The sequence below is a fragment of the Rhineura floridana genome, chromosome 3 (assembly GCF_030035675.1).
Source record: "Rhineura floridana isolate rRhiFlo1 chromosome 3, rRhiFlo1.hap2, whole genome shotgun sequence".
Lineage (NCBI taxonomy): Eukaryota > Metazoa > Chordata > Lepidosauria > Squamata > Rhineuridae > Rhineura > Rhineura floridana.
Window position 1 is genome coordinate 57,668,997 of NC_084482.1, and position 24,751 is coordinate 57,693,747.

The window sequence follows — 24,751 nt, forward strand, 5'->3', positions numbered from 1 at the left end:
GATACAGCTTCAGGGTGCAATCCAACTCGCCTTTCCACTGGGCTGGGGTGAGTTGGATGCTGTGGAGTGCTGGCTGTGCAGGGAGGTTCCACCATGGCGGAGATGTGGCTCTGCCAGGAGTCTGCTGGGGATAGCCAATCTGGCAGATGGAGGGCCGGTGGAAGCCCCTAAAATGGGGTGTTCCGGAAGCATGGCAGGGCAGAACTGCAAGGTGCGTGTGTCTTACGCAAGTTCCTCCTCACATTCAGATCTCTCTCCTGGGTCCTGATCCCCCTTTAAACTCCGCTGGCCAAAAGGCCGGCACAATTAAAAAAAATCAATTCCCATTGTGGCCGATGGGGAGCATTTACACCCCAGGAGGCCTGTTTGTCCCCAGGTGGCTTATGTTTGTGGCTCTGTCAGGATTCAGCTGGGGCAGTGGCTCCCAAGCAGGAGGAGGATCCTGCAGAGCTTTCTGCCAGCTCCTTCTCCGCTGCCCCCTCCTTCGCCAGGAAGGGCACTTGGATTGCTCTGTTAGTATCTTCTATTGTATTGTTACAATGGTTCCTGCCTTGCCTTGTATCTTATACCCTGTTGTGTGCCAGTTTGCTCCCTCTGCAACTGACATGCCTCAACATGGCATGAAGCAGCATAATAACAATAACAATAATTATTATTGCATTTATGAATTGCTTCCCATGAGACTCTCTGAAACAATTTACAATATACAGTAATACCATATATAAACAGTTACATGTATAAAAACAGAAAGCAATTGCATATACAGTATAAAAAAGCACAATGATAAATATAAAAATAAATTAAAACAGGAATGGCACATAAAGTTCAAATCTAAGAATCAGTTCAAATCCAAGATAGATACCAACTGGGATAAAGATTTTAGAAGGTACATTCTGCCTCCAGACCTGAAGGGTACAGACCACTTTTGCAACCCAGGCGGTGGAAAAGGCAACTCCTGATGCACTGTTTCAGAGCACACATGCCCAGTGTGCAGTGCGTGTGGGTTCGCAGCATCTCTTCTAAGCGCCTGCTGGCCTCTACCTCCTCCTCACAGTGGTACTTGCCCTCCCTCCCTAGCTCACAGTGTGATTTGTTTGGTTTCTCTGGGCCAAGTAGGAATTGTTTCCTGACCCACTGATTGTCAATGGTGTGTCTTTTTTTTTTTGCCTACTCCACACTGTATGGCAGGTTGTGGTGTTTTAGATGCTCCACTGTACTTAAATAGATTAATTCAATCACTTTGGTGGCTTTATGCGGGAAGGGGAACAATTCAGTTTGGCTAGGTGACCCCCTTAGGCATTGTTCAAGGTAATGGGTGGCACCTAGGCTTGCCGCTCAGTGCTATGGGACCCATAGCAGAATGGGGACCACCTTTGGGGCTGACCTGTCGCATGCTTCTGCCTGGAGCTATGGGGTCCCTGGGAGTGATGATGCAGAAAGCCCTCCCTACTCACCCTCTGGGTGTGGCCTGTAGAAATAGGTGATACAGATATCCCATTTCATGCAAGCAGGACTTGGACAGCCTATTGGCCGCAGGCCCTGCCTAAGATCTTCCCGAACTAGCAGTTTCCCTCTGCAAGTGTTTTTTTGTAATTAATAAAGTGGCCCATAGTTCAACCCAGCTTGCCTGACTCTTTATTTGACCATTGGAATGCAACTTTTCTTGAAAGAGGAATATCCTTAGCATATGCCCAAAAGACAACAGAGAAAGTGCCTGTCTGATAGGCAGGAGTTCTAAATCTGAGAGCCTTGAGTTTAGTATGATTCAGGTTCTGGTCCAGGACACTGGGTTCCCCTCCCCTGGTGGGTTTTTTTGAAGTTTGCTTCCTGAGAAGAAGCGTATTGTAGGTAGGTATTTTCACCCCACCTTTCAGCCCAGATGGACCTCCAAAGAATCCAAAGAAACACACCTCTAGTATGTTGGCAGCGCCTAAGACCAAGTCACTCTGTTCTTGATCAAACTGGAACAAATTGTTCCAGGGTTAATAAACATCTAAATGGCATTACTGTGTAGGCTATCACCTGTAATACAATTGATGGATCTGTTTATGTAGGCCACTGCCCAATTAAAGTTAAGCACTTTTCTGTTCCACTGATTTCAACATGAGTTAAGTCCTTGCTAACTCATATCACTGAAATCATATGACAAAAGTACTTAACTTTGGCTGAATCACATAAATAGTGTTTATGCCAACCTAAAATGCTGCAAAATGCCTTTTGGAGCAGAATGCCATGTGTATGCTATGCTCCAAATCAGCAAACACCTCATGCCTCACTGCCTTTTATTATTTCCTTCTTACTAACCGTAGACTTTCATTACCACTTCAATCAGATAGCCTCCTTAACATTCTGTCATCCTATAGATTCTACATAGCCAAATACCTACGGTTCAAAATCTTCCTCCTTCCCTTATAAGAAAAATATTGCTGTTACATTCCAGTCTTCCTGAATGGTATTTGTCATAGCATTGTCCCTTCTTTTCCATATACATGCTTTATATCAGGGATGACGTCTCTGTGGCACTTCAAATGTCATTGGACAACTCCCATCACCCTGACCAGTGGCCATGGTGGCTGGGGCAGATGAGAGTTGGAGTTCAACAACATCTAAAGGGCCACAGATTCCCTATCCTTGCTTTATATAATCTTGACATAAAAATTCGGGTTAGGGGAAAGAGAGGGTAAATTTAGGTGGTTTAGCTATGCATATTTATAAGAAAAATCTAGGGCTTATCCTAAGGCCTCAGCAGAATTTTCCCTTGTCAACTGGCCTTTTTGACATATGAGCCAAAAGGAGATCAAGCGATCTTCACTGTTATTGTAGGTCAAGCTTGAGGATAATCTAATGCCATACATATGTATTGAGTAGTGCCCTGCCACCAAGAGATTCATTTCTATATTCATCAGAATACAAATATTTGTCAGAACTGTGTTTTGTTTTTTAAAAAATTAAACAGAGAGCATGAGTCTGAACAGCAATGCTGAAAAAGTTACCAGGACAAGTTGTACCTGTGAGTATAACAAGTTCCTAAATGCCACATGTCTCTCTTGTACACACAAAAGAGACACACAGAGGAGTTGTGGGCTATAACCTTTGCTAATGGGCTACCATCCCTCTCAGGCTCCATGTATAGCTCTCTTTGCCTCCTCTGTCCAACTCCACCAAGTTTCTTTCTCATATGACCCCTGAGCATAATGCTGCTGGTCACCGAAAAGACTTGAAAGATAACTTACAATGATCAGGAGAATGAAATAGATGAAGTTGTAGAAGGAATGGGCATCCATGACGAAGTACATAATATCTACCCAGCCCTCCAGAGTGATGACCTGTCATAAGGCAAAAGAAAAGAGAGTAATCCGTCAGCTGATCTCAGTGGATGCAGGACTCTCAAGAACAGGAAACATGTGCATGTATCTGTGGACACCCAAGAAGATACACCAATGCGATTGTTCATTCTAGGCAAGCTGTCAGATCTATTAATACCAAAGGCTAAGAAGTTATTTAAAAAATTGATACAACCCCAACAATCAATGATGGGCAAAAAAACAAGTGTGGCACTGATCCACCTCATGTTTAATAGGTCTGAAGGGCAACAATAGCAAGTGGTGATTCTCAACCACTGAATTATGCGATGATTCCTCACATATCAAAAATAAGTTACTTTGGGACAAGAATAGATGTTGACCTAGCTTTTCCTATTACTGAAGGATAGCTTGTTGGCAGAGCAATGTTGGAGTTGGGTAAGTCACTTTGTTCACCTGAAATATTGCAATCCATGCATATCCAATGTTATCAAAATTGATTGCTCCTTTGAAAGGGTTGTGCTCCCCAGCAGAACAGTTTGTGTAATACTGGTTCCAGTTGACACAAGAGGTGTTAGTGGTGTCATTATAGGAATAATAGTCCAGGGTGCATTCCAGACCTTCTTCCCTCCGTGTTGGGATGCTGCGGCAGTAACGCATTCCATTCTCTCGAGGCTGAGAGCAGATGAAGGGGCTTTCATCTTCATTCTCCGTCTGGTAGTAGGGTTCCAACTCAACTGTGTATGGGCTTAAATGGAGCAGACAAGGGCAGGTTATATATTCAAGATCACAGGGAATGGAGGAAACAAATACATTTCTATACAACAAGAAACTAGGAAATAGCAGGCAACAGATTGAAACCATGTAAGAGGAAAGTACTCATTTGTGCAGTTAACAGGATAACCTGTGGAACTCATGGCCCTGAGACGTTACAAGGGCCAATAGGATAATTGGGTTCAGAAAAAGCAATTAGATATATTAATTGAGGATGGGGGCATTTTGATTGTCTAGGAGTGCAATTTCATTTTTCAGATGTCTTCAAACTGCTAATATTTTGAAGTTCATAATGAATGGCAGTTAACATATATCACTCCAAAACGGGTCTGTCTTGAATGATTTAATCTGAGCTGCTGAGCGGTTATCAGAGACAGAATACTGGGCTGGATGGGCCAAATTTATTGACCTCAGTACAGCAATTATTATGTCCTAGCGGGTTGCATACAACAACTAAATTTATTTGAGGGAAATCAGAATCCAAAAAAGATCTGCTGAGTTGCAGCTTTTTTTGAGGATTTGAGTAAGAGAGAAAAGATGCCAAAAGCCATGGCCCTTAGTAATCCAGCCTTAACTGCTCAGAATGAACATTAGTTGGAATTTACATGAACATTCCTTGCCATCCCAGCAGCAAAAGTGGGAAAAGAAGGGCTCCTATCCTAATGAAGCCTGATTATAAAGATTTTACACTTAAGAACCTTGTGTGGCTATTGGCTCAACAACTTGCACTTTTAAAACTAGTGCTGCTGTTAAAAATAATTACTTTATTTATGTGCCTTGTCTAATTTTGTCATTTAGTTAATACCACCACCACCACCCCACACACACCAGGATTAGGTTAAGCGCAGGACTGGTTTTAATTTGATCCAGCAATCATCCCCCTCTCAATATTGTCAATGCACATTTTAAAATGTATTTATATGAATAATTATATTCAGAAAGTACTGGAAGAAGTTGATGAAAAAACCTTACTGGCATTCAGTGTGTCTTCGAAAAAATGCTGCTGTTGCTTTGTAAATAGTTCCTTTCACATGGCAGACACCACTTGTATTTCTGGCATTAGAAATGAACCCCCCATGGAAGATGCTACTGGGATGAGAAGTAATTTCAACACATTTGCTCTGTTATGGAAAGCGAAGTGTGTACTAACTTGCTGGAAATTAGCTTCCCCCTGCTCTTGTAGATGGTTACTTTCCTGATGCTACTCCTTGGGCTCATTGTAAAAAGCCTGTGGAGCTATATTGAAGAGGAGTGCATCCTGGCTAATGATTGTATTGTTTTTAATGCCACTGAAAGCTTAGTTAAAATCCTGGCATTCTGGGTCAGTTAAACTCAGACCAGTAATACTCAGATATACCCAGAATTGATCAGCAATTCTTTTAATTTATTGCCAGTTTAAAGGGAATTTCCATGTTAATGAAATCTCAACTCCCTTTGATGCAGAGAGTAGAAGATTAAGGGGGGGGGGAGAGAGAGAGAGAGAGAGAGAGAGAGAGAGAGAGAGAGAGAGAATTCCAAAATCTTGAGAGTCAGGAAAACACACACACACACACACACCTAGATTCTATTTTGAGGGCCATTTCTGATCTACCTTAATGATACTTAAAAATGCAAGTGAGGAATAGAGGAGAAAGTTCTCAACATGCCCACCCCTATTAATACCTGGCTTCCTGTGCATGATCAGCAGAGTGTTGTGTTCAAATCTGCATAGACTGTTTAAATGTTACCAAGATGCCCTATTTTGCTCCCCTCCCCCGCTCCTTACTTGCAACGAAAACAGCTTTGAGGTTCATCAGTGAAATAAACATGGCAATCCAGAGTAGGTTAGCCATCCAAATGTAACATTGAAATTAATGAGACAGAAGTGTGGCTAACTTTTTCTGGATCAGGGCCAATGAAGGTGAAACTTTGAACACTCTAGAGTGCAATGCAAATAGATATATAATTGTAAATGTATCATCATCATCATACACTGTTTGGGAACATTAGCTAGATTAAGAATGTCTGACATAATACATGCAATCATAAATCAATGAGACAGTCTCTGCTTAGATTTTGTTATCTACTACCAACACTCTTAACAGTAAGTTGCTTATATTTTTATGAGATTTATTTTGTGTGCATCTGTGTGTAGCAGGAAGGGGTCAGCTACTTTAGCTTTCCCCTCTGTACCATCTGCAGAAGGGTGGACACAGGCTCCCAGATAGGTAATTTACTTGACTTTTGCCCTACACCTCTCTCTGACCAATAATGAATATACAGCTTATTACATCTTTACATGAAATTTAAATGCATTTATTTGGCTCAAGGTCACATGCCCCCTGACTGAGGGCATCTACTAGCATTTTAGTATTTTATATTATTACATGTATATCCTGCCTTCCTTCTAGAATCCAAGGAGGCATCTATGTGGATGTGGGCTTTCAGACAGCCACCCATCCAGGTGTTGACCAGGTCCAGAACTGATTAACTTCAGCAAGGTGGTGGCCTTGTGTGCCTTCAGAACATACCCAGACTTTTTAGTTCTCCATTTTATCTGTGCTGTTTTATGTTGCTTTTATCTGCCATGATTTGCTTCCATGGTTGTTTTACTACACAGTTTATTCTGCATTTTATTGTTTTATTTGAAAGCTGCCCTGCATGCCATACCTTCTTAACTTGTTAAACTTGTCAACAGTGACAAAAGAGTACAACATGAAAAGAAAAGTGTGATGGGGCAGAGGATTTTGCATGTTCGCATTACCTCTTCTATGGGCTGTGCATCATGTGCAAAGCCTGAGGTGCTCCACATTTGCCATGTGGGCATGCAGAGAATACACATACATGGGCTGAGCACTGTAGTCCTCAGGGGATTTAGCATGTTCATTCAAAGACACCCCCACCTCACTTACATGCACAAATATTACCCTAAGAACATTTAATATGCCTCATTCATACTTACAATGTGAAGTTTTCTGGTAGGAAGCAACGGTTCCTGAGCAGCCCTGCCCAAAGCTGGACTCCAACAATACCAAAGATGAAGAAGACAAAAAAGCAGAGGAGGAGAACATTCCCCAACATGGGAAGTGTGTCCAAAAGCAGTGTGACCAGGATGCGCATACCTGAGGGAGAAAAGGGAAAGCCGCAATTCAATGAGAGAAGTCCCACTGAGTTTGGTTCTCTGTGTTTCCAACTAGGCAAGGGATCAAACTACTGTCCACCACACATTCATATTGATGCAAAAATCCATGTTGCAGGTAGAATGGTATCCACCCCCTCCAAGAATCTAATTCTTCAACGCCTAATCTAACCTCACAGAAAATGCTTTCATGGTCCCACAAATATGGTGACAGTGAAAACCACAGTTAGTGTGGTCTGTAGTTTCAGCACTAGAACACTCCATCCAATGGTACCACCTGTCCAGGTAAACTGTAGTAACATTGGTATTGGGAGGGTGGCTCCACAGTGCTGCTCTACCACACCAGACACTACTGCATGTAAAGCAGACCTGGGGCCAGCCCTACTACCAGGTGGGATGAGAAAATCTCTCTTTGGTGGCAGCTTTACTATTACAGGGTAGCAAAATGTCAAATATTTGGTTTAATATATTATTTTAGCACAATGGAGAAGTGGCTTCCACACACCACCACCACCACCACCACCTCACGTGTGGCTGCACATGTGTATATATACTGGCCAGCTTCCCTTTCCGAACCTCTCCCTCCTCTCCCTTGTTAGCTGAACTACAGTTGCTACCTTTTTCCCTAGCGATAGCACTGTTCCTTCAGTATTGACTAGCAAAACCTTTAGTCTGTGAAAGTTTCTCCTTCACTGAATATCTCTGTGCTGGGAAAAATTCATCTGTGAATTTCTGTCTGCCATGAAGGATTTCCTGCCCCAAAATCTAGCAATCCCAGATTACCTGATGTCCTTGCCATTCCACACACACACCCTTTGCACACACAGAACCTCCCTACTCCCTTCTTTCTCTATATAATATATATTAAAATCTCCTTCCCCATCCTAATTAGTTCAGATCTGTTCTCCACAAATGTACAAGGCAGTTAATTCACACAAGGTCAGGAACATTCAGTTCTGTAACAGAAAGACAAATTGATGTTGACTTAATTTGACATTTGCACAAAAAATGGATTGCATCCGACATCTCTGTAATATTGTGTTCATCTCTCTTCTCTTTCTTGTCTCTTTCATCCTCAACATGGCTCATATTGATCTTATTTAAAGGAACCTTTAAAGCCATTTCTTTTACCTTTATGCCTCAGCAAGGCTTACTTCATTGTTATGTCATCAGATCACCTATTTTTCTACTTGCTTCCTCCCATCCCATAACAAAATAATAGCTGCCTTCCACGTACATATACATACACCACTACCGCTACCTCCATCCTATTGCTAAATGACTTGCATTTGGTCCCTGCATTTATTATTGATTCAACTTGTTCCTTGCCTTGCTTCCTTATGTTTCTGTGCAGTTCTAGCTTTGCTACAGAGGAGGAAAGATAAATTACCCAGGATTTGCAAACACATTAAGTGAATTACATCCACAGACAGTGGCAGATACATTCAGCCATCCATCAGCTTTGATAGGAAGGAAAAAAATATAAGCAAGATATTTGAGCCATAAAATGATAAAAGCAACAACAATAACAACAGGGAACATCCTGCCAGATTAAGTTTAATTTAACAGGATTAGAAAAGCAAATAGAGCCTAGGAATTTCCGGCTTCTGACAGATGGATCAAGGTCTGATTATCTCATGTTGTCAAGGTAACCAGCTAATTTGACAAGATGGGTCTTTTTTCCCGGCACTATAAAGCCTTGTGCTCATGCATAGTGCTAAACAGAGTGGCAGGATTGAGACCTCAATTTTATTTGGACACTGTGGTCCACTGAAGTTCAAATGCGACCAGTCTCCTTGGGATTTTGAGGTTCTATGTTTCTACTGATATGACTAGCACAAAGTTATCATGTTTTAAGTTTTGCTTCAAGTTTTAAAAAAAACAAGAATCAACCTCTCATCAGGAAAATATGTGGATAAGAGAAGAGCAATCAATAATTTCCTAAGATATCTGACCAGTAGTATGCCATCAAGCCACCATGATCAACTTTTGACTCCCAAAGTTAGAGAGGAGTCCAAAAGCAAAACAATCAAGACGCATATATTGTATCAAAAACTTGAGAAGTGTCATTTTCCAGGACTAGGCACTTTATGGGTAGGGATAAATTCAGTTTGTATTTTAAAGGTGAACCTACCTAATTCACACTTTCTGACACAGTACGCAAAGCGAACCACAGCCATCCTTGAAAAGTCACACTTCTCTGAATTTTCTGATGCAGGTGCCCAACCAAGATATGTACAAAATGCATACATTATTTTGTTTTTATGTATTTATTTAACAAAATTGATATACTGCTTACTTGACAGAAAGCCTCTCAGTGATTTACCTGGGGAAAATATGCATAAAGTACATATATTCATGCAAATAACATGCAAAAATGCAATAGGGAAAATTGCTTGCAAAAATGTGTATGTTAGAAGAAATACAGGCTAAAATGCTGATGTCTTCATGAACAAAAAATTCACAAACTGATGTAATGAGGAAATGTGGCAAACTGAAATTAAGACTGGAAAAATGAGAAACTAAGAGCAAATGAAATTGACAGGAAGGTAGGACAGTCTCTGTTGCATATATTAGTCAGCATCTTGTACACGGTCAGGTGATTGCACTATATTTAATATTTGTACCTAACCTTTTGGGCAGCTTGCAAATAGCCATGTAAGATAATAGTGCAGACATTCTGAGAAGAAAAATGTAAAGAAATTCCCTGCTTGGGACTAGGACTGAAATCCTCACCATCTAGAAAAAAGTCCTGGTAACAGGCATAAAGAGTAGTACAGCAATTTTTAAAACTGGGGGGGGGTTGTCCAACTCCCCTTCTAACTCAGTTTCCTAAAACAATTGTTTTATTTCACTCTTCTCTCTGCTTTCTCCAAAGAGCTAAGAGGAAAGTAAGCTATGTAGTCCATCTTGTTATTTCTGGAAGGTCAAGGAAACCTTGTGTCACACTGACATACCCAGGTAAAATGGGTCACATCAAAAGCATTGGCTGGAGATAGACAAAAAGCTGTCATAGCATAGCTAAATATGTAGATCCGGGTCAAAATACATAGGGGATCAATAGGCTGATCACAAAGCCATGGAGCTAGGGGGTTGTGAAATGAGTGGAATCCAATATGGTCCAAATACTTCTGCTGTTTGAAAGACGAGCAATTATCTTAAACTACAGGATACCTGGCAGCCCTAGGAAGGGGTGGTGTTTATTTATGAAACTCTCCAACAGGGGTCAAGAACCTGTGGCCCTCCAGATGTTATTGGAATCCAACTTCCGTCAGCCCCAGCCAACAATGGGCAATGGACAGGGATTACGTGAGCTGTTGCCCATCAACATCTGGAGGGCCATAGGTTCCCCAGTCCTATTCTGTTTGATTAATTATTTGCTCCTTTTTGAGGAGATGGCTGAGATGGATGGACTATTCATTAAAAAGAGCAAGCTGGTGTTAGGTTCTATATGAGCGGATGACAAACAATAGCAGTCAGCATGGTCAAGACAAGTAGGTGAGAGCATTAAATGGAATTTTTGAAAAGATATAAGGTGTCCCACTTATTCTTCTAGTTCCAGATTGTCAGAAATAATGAGCTAGCAGCAAGGGGAAGGAAAAATAAGGTGGGAGAGAAAAGAGATTCAACTTACTAGGAACTCTGTTAATGGCTCTCAAAGGCCGGAGTACCCTTACAGTCCGAACAGCTGAGAAACTGACATTCTGCAAGTCCAGAGAGTATTCCAGCATGCTGCAAAAAGGGCAACAAATAAAGGAAACCCATCAGTGTTCTGCAGGAAAAAAAGTTAGATGAAGCATCCGAAATCAAACAAGCAACACATGGAGCCAGGAGAAAAATTCCCTAGCTGAATTTCTGCCCATGGAGGAAGGGTCCTAGAGGAATTCATAATGGGTTAATTTGCATATCAATAAATGTCGGAGGGAAAACTATTCTATAAACCCTCTTTTCCCTCTTATCATCTGCATTTTGGTTGTTTCTTTGTAATAAAGTTTCTGAGAGGAAAAAGTTTCCAATGATTATTTTTATTGTTCAGGAATTAGGACATCCATGGAGGAATTTGTCCGTGTCACATAAAAATAACACACTGTCAAGATTTCAGCATTTGTACCATGGCTTCAAGACACGTGACCTTACCAAAGGTGATCTGAGGAATACAATCTGTGCAAGAGCAAAGTTTATGGGATCAGTTTGAAGCAAGCTCTATGTACTAATATGAATCATCTCACAGAATCATTTTCACACATAAAGGTACCCATGGGAATAACCAAGTCAAGTCTCTCGTTGATGGCCGTGTGTGACAGCAGTTTTTCCACCAGTCAATATGCATCACTTTGTACCTCTGTCCAAAACTCCACTGCCAAAAACTCTCATTGCTCAGATCATGTGTCATCCCTCTTCAGGTCTTTTGATTGGCTTCCTATCCCCTTTGTATCTAGCACAAAATGCCTGTCCTTACCTTTAAACCCCACCACCACCTTTTAGCCCTTGGTTCTCATTATGTCTCTATGTAGTATTTTGTTCTCATTATGTCTCTATCTCCTCCTACTCAACTACCTTCAGCCAACTGAAAATCTCCTGCTCCCTTGAACACTCCACCCGTTCTTCCTTGCTCTACCCTACAGACGGAATTCCTTTCCTGCACATGTACCAACTTTCTCTTCCTTCTGAAAACCCACTAATTCCACATGGCCATGGCATTTCCCTTCAGTAGGGATAGAAAGATCTGGCAATTTTGGTTCTCAGTTTCTCATTTTTCCAGTCTGAAATTCAATTCACATTTCCGCAGCAATTTGTGGTTTTTTAAAAAATCCTTATGAAAATCGTCAGCATTTTAGTGCAATTTTCTCCAAATGGACACATTTTGTATGCAGTTCTGACTAATATATGCATTCTTGCAAACAAGTTCTCCTAATGCAAGGCATTTTTGTATCTTATTTTCTCTAATATATTCACGTTTACATGTATTATCATTTTTCATTTTTGCACATATACATTTTTGTAAACGTTGTTCCTCTCCAATTGTTCATCTCCAAACATCTCCAACCACATTGCAAAATTCAGATAAGTGCAAATTTTGAAGGATGGCTGTGTTTCAGTTCTCATATTGTTTCAGAAAGTGTGAATTTGATCAATTTGGCTTTAAATGCGAACTGAATTGAATTTCTCCCCCATCCCCACCCTTCAGTCTTAATTCCCAAAGGTAACAGAGCATGTGTAATTGCACTTTCCCACGTTCTTCTATCATATCCTTATCTCTCCCTCCCTCTGTTATTTTGTTCACTATCTTAGATTGGAATCTCCTTAGGACAAAGTCCTCTTTATTTTGGCTATGCAACTGTGTAAGGATCCAAGTACACTGATGTCACAATTATGTATGTATAATGTATGTATAATGTGGCAATTTGGAGTGATTTGGAGGTTCCCCCCCCCAGTCAAAGTGCAATGTCAATAAACCCCCTCAAGTTTGATTGCGCCCCCCCCAAACAAAACCTCATGCCACTGTTTCTGTGCTTTTCAGTGCTGATATTGCTATATAATAGCATATATAATGTATCTCTAGGTTTATGGTCTTAACGGGAAGTGAGGCTGTCAAAAATGTTGTCTATGGAGCAATGAAGAGCTCTGGATTGTTTTTTGTAAAAGCACAGCAGTGGATTAAAAAAAATTAAAGCTTTATTTAAGTTTTTCAAGAATCTGCTTCAACAAAAACCAAACAAACCCAGAGTTCTTCAGCTCTCCCACAGCGTGCATTCTAGACAGCCTCACACTGTAACGTCTATTGAAGTCTTGCAAACTTAATAGGAAGCCTTTTAAAACCTATTGAAGGACACAAACTACTATTAGAAAGAAAAGTTGGTGTTAATCTTTCTTTTTTAATGTGCAAGTGAGAATACACACCACTTGGCCAGTCACTGGCTTCCCCACCCCCAAGGGATTATGGAGAAAAGATAATGCCAATCTGTAAACTTGTAGCAAAGTAAACAAACACTTGCTGCACACTTTGGAAATTATGGTGGATTCATCTTTCCTACACAGAGGTATGAAACAGGTCATCTATGAACCAACTCTGAGTGCCTCCAGACATCCCATTCACCTGATGGTCTTGGAAGTTACCTATCACAGAATTGTTCCCAAGAGGAAATATTCCAATCACTCAGAATTTAGGGATAAAAAATATTAGTGGTCATCTGTGATATACAACAAAACACAACTATGGCTGCACAGTATAACCTTCATTTTACCTCATGGAATGTACCCAAGTAATTATGTGGTTTACCACAGTCACATACATACCATAGATTTTAAGGCACATTTAAATTCCACATTTAAACCACCCCCACAGAGCTACAATTTCCAGCACCCTTGACAAATTACAGTTCCCAGGTTCCTTTGGGGAATAGTAATGTGTGTTAAATGTGCTTTAAATGTATGGTGTGGATGTGACTCATATTCCTCTACTTAAAGGTAACTGCTTGGATACAGTGCTTTTGCAGTCATCTTTTAAAAGATCCTCTGCAGCCAGAACCATATTTGCTAGATTAAAAGAGATGTCTGAATTATTACAGTGAGAAATAGATGTTGTCACTGTCAGGCTATCCCAAAGGCCTCCATGGCAAATGAAAAGTCCTGTGCAAATAAACAACAGATTAACACACAAACAAAGGGTTGCATCCAGTGCTGCATGACTATAGTTCTACTCATGCAATGGGACTTCTCTTTTCCTTTCCCCATGTCCCCTCCAAATCTCCTCCCGGGGGCGGGGCTGCAGGGAAGAGGAAAAGTGTGAGAAGTTCAGTTGCACAAGGGGAAGTCTGTTGGGCAAGCAGAAAAGCAGTACTGGGTACAGCCCAAAGAGATGCAAAAGGACACACACACACATGATAAGTCAAAACAACACCATGCTAGAAAAGCTGTACTCCTGAAATAGCACAGGAGCTTGGCCCCGCTGTCAGAACCACAGAGGTGTCACTGCAGGGCTAGCCACATTTTGCTAGCCATGGCACAGCAGCAATCAGCACCCCCTCAAGTCAAGATGCATAGCCACAGTACCCAAGGCTGGTCAAATTATTAATTAATAAAATAAATAAATTATTAATCATGGTTACATTATTAAACCACCACCACCACAATTCTTTGGATAACTAATTATTTGCTGTTCTTTCAAGATACTCCAAATCAGCTGCCTGAGGTGGATGCCTTGGTCTGCCTAGTAGGAGGGCTGCCCCTCCTGCCCATGACAAGGACCTAGCACTTACACCTTGCTGTTTGCTGGGAGAGGGCTGGATGTGGACACTGGATCACACAAGAGTCACACAGCTCCTGCCTATGCTCAGGGCCCACAGTCTGCTTTCTCTGCTGTGGGCATTATCATTGCATGAGGAGGAAGAGGAGGAAGATGGATAGCTCAATCCACAAAGATATAAAAAGGGATACCCTAATGGCATGGGAAACCCCATTCCACACCTACATAAACTTTTTTTGGGGGGGTGTACTGGAATATCAAACCACATGTGCAGTAAGTCTCCAGGCAGCAGAATCACACTTAAAGTCTACTTCCATGTGCAAACAAACAAAAAGCTAAAAGAGAGAGAGAATCAGGAAGAGAGAAAATAACCAGGCTACTACCACCAAGAGATTGGAAACATTCAAGCTGCATACAAAACCCAAATCAGAGCAGTTCATTTTGTGCTGACTGGAAGTTTATGAACAACTTGTGAATATGCATAACTGCTCAAGGGAAAAAATGTGAAAAGAAGGTGAAAGCTTGGAGGAGTATCAGATGTTCACATTGTGGAAAAGTAGCTACCAAATCCCTATAGGTAGAACAGAGAACACTCCTGCAAATGTCCCTGGCAGTTGGCTCAGGAGAAGGTCCTCACATGTGTATATGGTGGACTGAAAGCATTCCTGCTGAATGAAGCAGGGTTGACAAAATCCACCAAATTAACAAGAAGGTAGAATGCCCCCTCACACACCCAGTAAAAATTCTCAGTCGTCGCATTGTCTTGAGAAATGTGGTTTACCAGTTTTGAACAGTATCTTTTCACTGGTATATTTCACATTGAGGGGGCATGTCTACAGTACAGGTAATCTGGGCTAGGAAGTCTAGAGCTGTGTGCAAATGGTCTCTCAAAGTGTTCCACTCTATTTACAGACAGAGAAATTGGGGATGGGGAGGGACATCTCTCCCAATTTCTCCAGAGGAAGAGAAATTTGAGGTGTCTTGGAGGCAAGGTTCACCATTAGCACTGGCATAGCTTCTTTCATTCCCCTCTCCAATAGGTTTTATTTTTGCTGCCGCTTCAAATGCCAACAGTAACAACTGTGTTGACAGCCTGGCTACCATTTTGCATCTTCTCCAATGCCCTGGACCTAACATTGCTCCAGAAGGATTAGCGGCTGCCACAAAAAAAATGGTGCAGAATATTTTCAGAAAATTCTGTAAAGTGACATGCAAAAGAAAAATCTCAGAAATTTTCTCATAAAACATGTCTTACAGGAAAGTTGACTCACCTTTAAGGGGGTTTCTATGAGAAATAGTATCTTCGCCAAACTACAGTTTGGATTCTGTTTGGGAAAGTAAGAGACTCCTACTGTATAAATCCTATACACATTTGTAGCATACACACTGACTAATTTGGAAGTGGCAGAGGTTGTATGCAATTATGTTTACTTGCTCCACATGAATCAGCCACAAGATGGCTCTCCGAGCTGAAGACAGTTCCAGGTAGGTAGGTTATCCATGATAAAACGGGGGGAGGGGGGGAAACTGGGCTAGAATCTGAACTTGGCCCAGACTTGTTTGTTTCTTTGTAGGATATTGAAATGCAAGAAAAATGGGCAGTCCGTTTTTCTACAAGAAGGCAGGTGCTGCTGGTTAGAGTTGCCTCTGAAACCATCTTGATGCTGACTGGGAGAGATGCAACATTCTGCACAGTCACCCATGGATATGGTTCTCGTAAGGGGCTTTTACTGTGGAAATCTGAAATATCACACAACAAAGAATCTCCTAGCACCTTCTCCAGAGTAACAATCCCGTTCCGTGCCCGGTACCTGCTGGGCAAAAGGGGCGTGTTTGCGGCTGCTGCCGAAGCCAGGCCGCCATCAAGGGTGTGTGCGTGCGCACGTGGCGCGCCAGCGCGCCGTCGTGACGCACAGTAAGGAGGCGGGGCAGCTGAAGGCCATTTAAGGCCACTCCACCAGCCTCCCGCCCTCCTTTGAATTTTGGCGGCGGAGGCCTTGTGGCGGCGGCTGCTGCGCGCCGCGGGGAGCCTTCCGGCCGCGGCGGGCCCTTTGGTGCGCCGGCCTAGCGGGGGCAGCGGCGGCAGCGGGACGCGAGGGGCCTTGGGGCCGCGGCGAGGCTCGGGAGGCCTTCCGGCCACGGCGAGGCCTTTGATGGGCCGGCCTCGCGGCTGCGACGAGGCACATGGGGACTTCCAGCGGCGGCGAGGCACGGGAGGACTTTCAGCCGCGGTGAGGCCTCTGATGGGCCGGCCTTGCGGCTGCGACGAGACGCGTGAGGACTTTCAGCCGCAGCGGGGCACGGGTGGCTTTCCAGTTACGGTTTCAGTTTCAGTTACCCCTGAGGAAGAATCTTTATTCAGAACATGTCAGGCCTAAACAAACTGCACTGCTATGGGGGCACCTTTGATGCTCTTCTGCTCTCTCCTGTTTCTTTCCTTCAAACTATCACCTTCTGATTCCATCATTTATCATAGAAATAATGTTTGGGATTAAGGGAAACACAACAACCTACTTCTAGTTAAATAGTACCCTAGACTTTCTATCATAAACCTGGAATATGTGGAGTAGGGGGAGAGACAATGTTTAAAATTTAATTCTATGCTGATAGTAAAAGAGAGATTGAAAAGGCCAAATATGTCTTGCAACCCAGGGCATGTGTGTCTGTGTTTTAAGTATGCAGAGAGAAATGTTTACTTTAGCTGAAGGTGAATTACAGTCAGCATTTTTATGGATTAAATATAATTTGAAAAGAACAGTAGGGGAAAAGGTTATTTTAAGGATTTTCTATTTAAACTAAACAAAATATTTATGCAGGCAGGCTTCTGTGCAGAACATAGAGGCAAGTATTCATGGAGAGCTCCTGTCTGTTTCTCTAAGCATAGTAATGCAGCAGGTAAAGGGATGATGCATAGACGAAGAGCTGTCTCTCTCCTCTCCTATGTATTTAGGTCCAGTTCCACACCTTATGTGGCAATTGACATTGCCACTTGCTCACTACATGTCTCTCACAATGCTGTAATGGGTGGCAAACCTCCAGTTAGGGCCAGGAGATACTTCTATTGGGGTCCCCTGCCCATTACAGAAAGCAAAATAGGAATAGACTCCTTTTCTTGATACTGAAGTGTATTTTTAGTTTAAACTAAATGTTACTTTTCAGTTACCAATTACCTAGAGAGGTAGTGGGCTATCTGACACTGGGGGCATTCCAGGGGCAGCTGGAGAGGGGATGCTTTTATTAAGGGATGTACTGAGAAGGCCATCCCACTTCCTCACTGTTTTGCAAACCAGGAAAGTTCAGAGAAGGGGTTAGTCAATTAGGGAGAACTTGAGATGAGAGCCCCCCCCCAAAAAAAAATTGCCTGCACTCCCACACCCTTCTGCCTGTGGCCGCCACTTCTTTTGCAGAATAACCTAGAAAGATGCTCTGTCATAACGTAGCGGCCATTTGGATTGGAGCAATGCAATGTAATTACAAAGAGCAGAGGCTTTCTGATGAGGGTGGGGGGCAGCTGGAGACAGAAAGGAGGCTGCAGGAGCCAGTAGGGACCCCCAGTTAGTGCTGCAACCTCACCTCCAAAACTACTTCAACTCCAAATGCAAAGGGAACTCATCCCCCCTTTTTTCACTGTCAAGCTTCTCCCCCCCCAAATACGTTCTTCAAAACCCAGGTAAAAATATATGAACCTTTCCATCAGTTAAGTCCCATAAACCTCTGTCCTAAGACCCATTTAATCTGTGGTATTCTGAGTAAACACACATAGGATTCTGCTGTATGTGTGCAATCACATGCACCCTTCCAGGGGAAGAAGTAACGATACACTCGGGGATTTTCTCATAAGTAAGTATGCATAGAATTGGTCCAATTCATATTTCTCTGAGTAAATTATTTAAACATAATGGAATTAATCACGTGCAGGCTGCACATTTGCTTGCATCGTCTCTTTAGCTAGTTTACAAACTGGTCTGTAGATAAGGTGCCCACCTTTTTTACAGGCCTCTAGTCCTGTGCTTTTAAGAGTCATCTGATCTGCAGACATTAGAAGATGACATTGCTTAACTCCATGCCATCTAATAACTGCTGAATACGAACCTGCTATTAAAGGCACAACAACAAGCCAGAAGGATATGTGGGGCCAGGGCCCCCCAAAGGAGTGGGAAGCAGCCCCCAGCAGAGGCTGCTTGAGAAAAGTGTCCCTTCCCAGCTACGCTCGAGGGCTATGGACCTTGCTTGCAGACTGCCCAGTTATGGGGAGACTCATTTTATGATGTGGTTTTTCTTTATTATGCAGTTTTCCGGATCCTATGGACGCACTGGTCCAGGGGACAATTGATGAAGACACACAGTTGGGCAGGGTTATTGGCCCCTTCCCATCATCCCCTACCTCTGCTCTCTCAGTGCCCCCCCTGTATAGTGCCCAAAGTGGCAGTGGGCAAAGTCTACCTGATTCACCATCCGTCATACAAGTGGGGTCAGTCAGTGATGGCTTCATACCAGATAGTCTATGCACAGTGCACTACACTTCATTCAATATAGTGCGCACCTGTGGCAGAGATGCCTTATGGGCAAGTGTGGCAGCTAATCTGCCTGCGTTGCCAGCTGTTACACATGGTGGATTTTGAGCTGCTGAGTTTTGCCTTTTAGGTCAACTATGCAGCAGAGCATTACCTATGGGCTGCTGTATTCTTGCATGGAGCACTTCAGCCCCTTCTGGGAAGGGACAGCCAGGAGACGAGAGGCCCCAGAAGCGGTGGGGCACTATTTTCATGATGTCCAGTTCTCGGGTAGGGCAGACTTTGGGTGCATGTTAGCGCTTGATGGCACAGTTTATAGCGTAGCTATGAACTGGGGAGTTCTTTTGGCAGCTGGGAAAGTGGAGGATCCTGCCCCAGTGTTCACCTTCCAGGGTATTAAAATCGACTTTTGGACCCAGGGCTGCAGGCTGCCTGGAAAAAGCTTGAATTGTTGCAGATCAAGATCCTGAAGTTTTCAGGGGCTGGGAAAGTGTTTGCTTTCTGCCCTTCAGGTATTGGGGGCCTTCTGTGGTGGGGTTTATAGTGCCATAACAGGGATTTCACAGCCTCACCACAGGTTCAGGGTTTTGGCTGCCTTATGCGCCAACCTGCGGTGTGGCCCCCTCCGTTCCTGCAGTGCGTCAATGGTGTTCCAGTTAGAGGAAGGACCGACTCTGCTAGTCCCATACCGCATACTGGGAGATGGGGGAGGGGAGTCAGAGATGGTCAGGGCAGGAGGGGACTCCTGGGAGTTGGGGGGATGGCAGGGGCTATGCAAAGCGTGGCCTATTCCTAGGAATCTCGTCCTGGAATTCATCACAGATGGTAGGAGTAAAGCTTGTCTGCCAGTGTGTCGCAAGGTAGGCTTGCAGGGGGCCTTTAGGACCATTCACATGTCTTGGGATATGTCATGTGCTGGCCAGCTGGCCCATGCACACCCCCATACCCCTTATCCTCACCCTCCATGTTCACCTGACCCGCCAGGGATTGTTGATCAGGGAGGTGCCCTGTGACCATCATGCTTCAAAGCTCAGCGGTTACATGTAGCACCCCTCACACTTAATTTTGGAGCCTTCCGGATGGGGGGTGGGGGTGTTTGGGGCCAGGTCAGACTTCCCTTCGAGCCATCCTGGGGTCCAAGGTTTGTTTCCAGGCAGACCAGGGGTACAAGAGTCATTCCACATTATTTTACCCTCCCCTGGACTGGACACTTCCCCATGACGGCGACATAGTGTTTTTGGCCGGAAGCTATAGGCCTGGCTGCCTGATATTCAGGGGGAGGGATCTTCCCTCATAAAGTTTCGGTCTAGTGTCGCGATGCCTGGGAGCGGACCCATGGGGGTTTGAGGGCCATGCCCCTCCGGAATTGGGGTTGCCTACCCGGCAGTGGAATTGCCTACCTGGGACGGTCTATTTGGTTTTTGTATATGCAGGTGCAGGCCGCTAGGAGGTGGAAGTAGGGGGCGCATGGAATACATTCACCCCAGGGGCGAGTCTGAAGGTCTGGGACCCAACTGTTCACGATTGTTTCTGTTTTTGGCAGGTTGCTGGACGGGGATGGAGCAGATGCGCAGTCTACTCTGCAGCCATGGCATGAGCTCATAGGCTGGCCTTGGGGCCGCAAACGCACATTGGTTCACAGCTGGGCCTCTGATGGTGGGCCATGGTTTGGTGACTGGGTTGACAGAGTATGCGCTGGAATGGTCTCCTACCCATGTCGTTCCAGCAGGGTTCAGGGCAGAAGGTTACTGAAGGGCAAGACATGTGAGAACATGCAGTTGAGGCCACAATAGCCTCTGGTCGTCTGCTATGGTCAGACAGGAAGGGCAAGGCCCTCAGTGGCAGGCATGTGAGGACATGCAGCTGAGGCCTTGGTAGCCTCGGGTCGTCTGCTGTGGTCAGACATGGAGGGCAAGGCCCTCAGTGGCAGGCATGTGAGGACATGCAGTTGAGGCCACGGTAGCCTTGGGTCGTCTGCTGTGGTCAGACATGGAGGGCAAGGCCCTCAGTGGCAGGCATGTGAGGACATGCAGTCGAGGCCTCGGTAGCCTTGGGTTGTCTGCTGTGGTCGGACATGGAGGGCAAGGCCCTCAGTGGCAGACATGCTTGGACATGCAGTTCGGGAGGCAACGATGCCATCCTCCTGATGGACCTGCAGAGGGGTCTGCATGAGATTCTTATCGGGTGTGGGGTAAAGGGAGACTAAGCAGAGGCTTGTCCCCCTTTTGTGGCAAAGAAGTGCGGGAAAAGGTTTAAAGGGAAAGGGCAGCTAGGTGACACCTTTAGGCACCTTTGGGGGCGATTGGCGGTCCGGGGGCCTGCAGCTCAGGGCTATACGGCCCGGGGGGCAGAACACGGGCCGCCTTTGGGGCCAACGTGCCTCATCCGCTCGGAGTTTCACGGCTCCGGGGGGCGGTGATGCGGGTTGGACCCCCTACACATCTTCAGGGTGTGGCTTGAGCTGGGGTCTGGCATAGGGCAGCCCCAGGCTCAGGCAAGGTTTAGTCGCCCTATGGCTGCAAGCAGGCTTTGCCTGGATCATCAGAATGCTCCCGCACTTGATTTCCCCTCTGCAGGTTCATTATTCTAATTGATTCCGTTTAATAAAGTGGCCCATGATTTAACCCAATGAATGGTGTTTGTGTTTTATTTCGGCAATAGGCCGCAATCCCGTTCCGTGCCCGGTACCTGCCGGGCAAAAGGGGCGTGTTTGCGGCTGCTGCCGAAGCCAGGCCGCCATCAAGGGTGTGTGCGTGCGCACGTGGCGCGCCAGCGCGCCGTCGTGACGCACAGTAAGGAGGCGGGGCAGCTGAAGGCCATTTAAGGCCACTCCACCAGCCTCCCGCCCTCCTTTGAATTTTGGCGGCGCCCGCCCGACCCTCCCTCTACTGCAGTGTGATTCATTTGGTCGCTACGGGGCCGACTAGGAATTTTTGGCCTGCCTGCCTCGCTTTGCTGGCAGGTTTCTTTTGCCTACTCCACACTGTGGTTGGGGGGACGGGTCAAGGGTTAGCACGGGTGCCTTTGGGGTTAATAGGCTGATTGGTGTGTTTTTAGCTTCAATATGTCAACGGTCACTTGTGGCAAAGAAGTGCGGGAAAAGGTTTAAAGGGAAAGGGCAGCTAGGTGACACCTTTAGGCACCTTTGGGGGCGATTGGCGGTCCGGGGGCCTGCAGCTCAGGGCTATACGGCCCGGGGGGCAGAACACGGGCCGCCTTTGGGGCCAACGTGCCTCATCCGCTCGGAGTTTCACGGCTCCGGGGGGCGGTGATGCGGGTTGGACCCCCTACACATCTTCAGGGTGTGGCTTGAGCTGGGGTCTGGCATAGGGCAGCCCCAGGCTCAGGCAAGGTTTAGTCGCCCTATGGCTGCAAGCAGGCTTTGCCTGGATCATCAGAATGCTCCCGCACTTGATTTCCCCTCTGCAGGTTCATTATTCTAATTGATTCCGTTTAATAAAGTGGCCCATGATTTAACCCAATGAATGGTGTTTGTGTTTTATTTCGGCAATAGGCCGCAAACACCCAGTTCCGGCACATCTGCACTTCCTAAGGATGTGAAGTCATATACAAGAACCAACTGAGCTCCATTTTAGTCTTCTTAAGAGAAAGGCCTGCTCTATATTTCTTAAAGAACACCATAAGATTTTCCAGGTTGGATGCCACGGATCCTTATTTTCTACAAAGTGGAGCAATCAGAATTGAGAGCAAGCATTAAGCAATCAGGGGAGAGAAAGAAAATGATGTCTAGGTAGTTTAAATTGTATCTCTGGAAAAGTAGAGAGAAATTTGCTCATGGACCCTTGAAGACTTTGTCATCGACAATGATCACTCAGACAATGCCCATTATTTGCTGCTCGTTATCTTAACTGGGAGGGCAATGAATCTGACATTTCGAGTTCAACATAGTGAACAGCAGTATGTGCAAAACCTGGCAAATGTGGTTTTAGAGATAGCTGCATCCATCATTTCTCTAGACTTGCATTGGGATGTATGTTTCCACATAGGGCTGCCATGCTGACTGGGGATATGGGACTCATCAGCCCTGATCTGATACAGAATCTAACTCTAAATATGACAACATTATGGTAAAGTACACATAGGGAACCTGATGAGTTTTTGAATTGTTTGCTTAGGGACTCTGCAGGTTTCTTGTCTTGATCAAATGCTTTGTGGCTTCAGAAAAGTCTTCTACTAATGATAACCATGGATGTTTCAAGATCCTACTTCACTCCAAGCAACTAACTTCACATAATTGCATTAGCTTTATTGACTTACGTTACATAATGCAATCCAAAACACTTGAATAATGCTCAGAAATCATTACAATCTAGAGACAGAGGCATGTTGCCAAACTTAATCATGATCACAAGTAGTTAATTCTAACAGTTCATATATCTTGCAAAGCAGAAAATTAGAAACTGGATATAAGCCATTGGCAGGCCTGCAGCCAACAAATTACTGGGGTTGGGACTAAAGAGCTGAAAGCCCGGAAGCACCTAGATTTTTCTTTTTAAGTTCTCCCCCCCCATTTTTCTGTCCCTCCCCAATTTCCCCCCAATTTGTTTTGTTCATTTTTTCCGTGTTTTTCTTCTGGGCCTTCACATCTCTAGTGGGGACCAATGCCTCTATGGATTTAGTGCAGTGGTGTGGAACTTGTGAACCTCCAGTTGTTGTTGGATTCCAACTCCCATCAGCCCCAGCCAGCATGGCCAATAGTCAGGGTTGCTGGGAGTTGTAGTCTAGCAACATCTGGAGGGCCACAGATTCCACACCCATTTTATTATGAACTATCTTTATGAAAAATTGCACTTCTGAATGCATGCATTTTCTCAATGGATTTGTTATAAGGAAAAAATCTTATAAATATCTACTTAGCAAAAAATGTTAAGAGCTTTGGATGCTGCATTTTAAACCTAATAAGACAAATCTCCAAAGACAAGAATAATTCCTTCATCTTCTCTACCTGCTGCATATCCCTGCTATTGAACTGGCTGTTAGCCAAAATGAATCTGGGAATGTGTTATTTTATAGCATATCTTCTGATACTAAAAATAGAGGGTGGGGCTGGAAGGTGGACATCATTGCTCTGATCCTTTTACTTACTTGCTAAAGCATCCAGAATTGTCCAGTATTAGAAACGGAAGTTAGATGAACCACTGATCTGACCCAATATCATTAAGCCCACTCATATACCTTAAATTCATTGAAAATTAAAAAAAACAAATTGAGCAGCAGCAACTCATCTGTCACAATTAGTAGTTTTATATTAAGAACCAGAAAGGGCAAAGGGGACAAACTGGTGCTGAAATACCATTGGACTCGTAGTAATCTGTGAGTTACAAACAATTGTTATTTGTCACCTGTTGTTTCAGGTGGCTGGCAAAAACATGGTTGTTCTTTAAAAAAACACAGCTACTGGCTGAATATTCTCCTGGCTTATGTCTAATGTTGCTTTAGTTTTATGGCTCATTTAGAAATTGTTACTGTGGGAGATTTATTATATTGATATTTTAGTTTCATTATTGTGGCTAGGATTGAGGACTGTGATATATGTTTTATATATTGTATGATGTTCTTATTTGTTAGCCGTTCTTGAATGTCTTTTGAAAATTAGGTGGGATATAATTTCTTAAAGTAAAATGAAAAAATTAATTATTGATACATGCACATAAGCACATGAAGCTTTATTTCCTCTCTCCCACCCATCCTGCCCCCAGTTGTTGCACATCTCATCAGACAGATGATTGCACATATGCAATTTGCATGCAAAATGAGGGCCGCTACCATTGCACAT

At 44.1% G+C, this 24,751-nt stretch overlaps 1 protein-coding gene across 1 annotated transcript in view; it reads right to left on the minus strand.

Annotated features, from left to right (window-relative positions):
• CACNA1G (calcium voltage-gated channel subunit alpha1 G) overlaps window positions 1-24,751 on the minus strand; it is a 270,527-nt gene that overhangs the window by 231,337 nt on the left and 14,439 nt on the right. Inside the window, exons 3-6 of the mRNA XM_061616021.1 lie at window positions 10,829-10,926; window positions 7,018-7,177; window positions 3,759-4,050; window positions 3,234-3,326 (exon numbers count right to left, since the gene is read on the minus strand). Of these exons, the coding sequence (XP_061472005.1) occupies window positions 3,234-3,326; window positions 3,759-4,050; window positions 7,018-7,177; window positions 10,829-10,926 (643 nt within the window). The remainder of the gene's footprint in view (window positions 1-3,233; window positions 3,327-3,758; window positions 4,051-7,017; window positions 7,178-10,828; window positions 10,927-24,751) is intronic.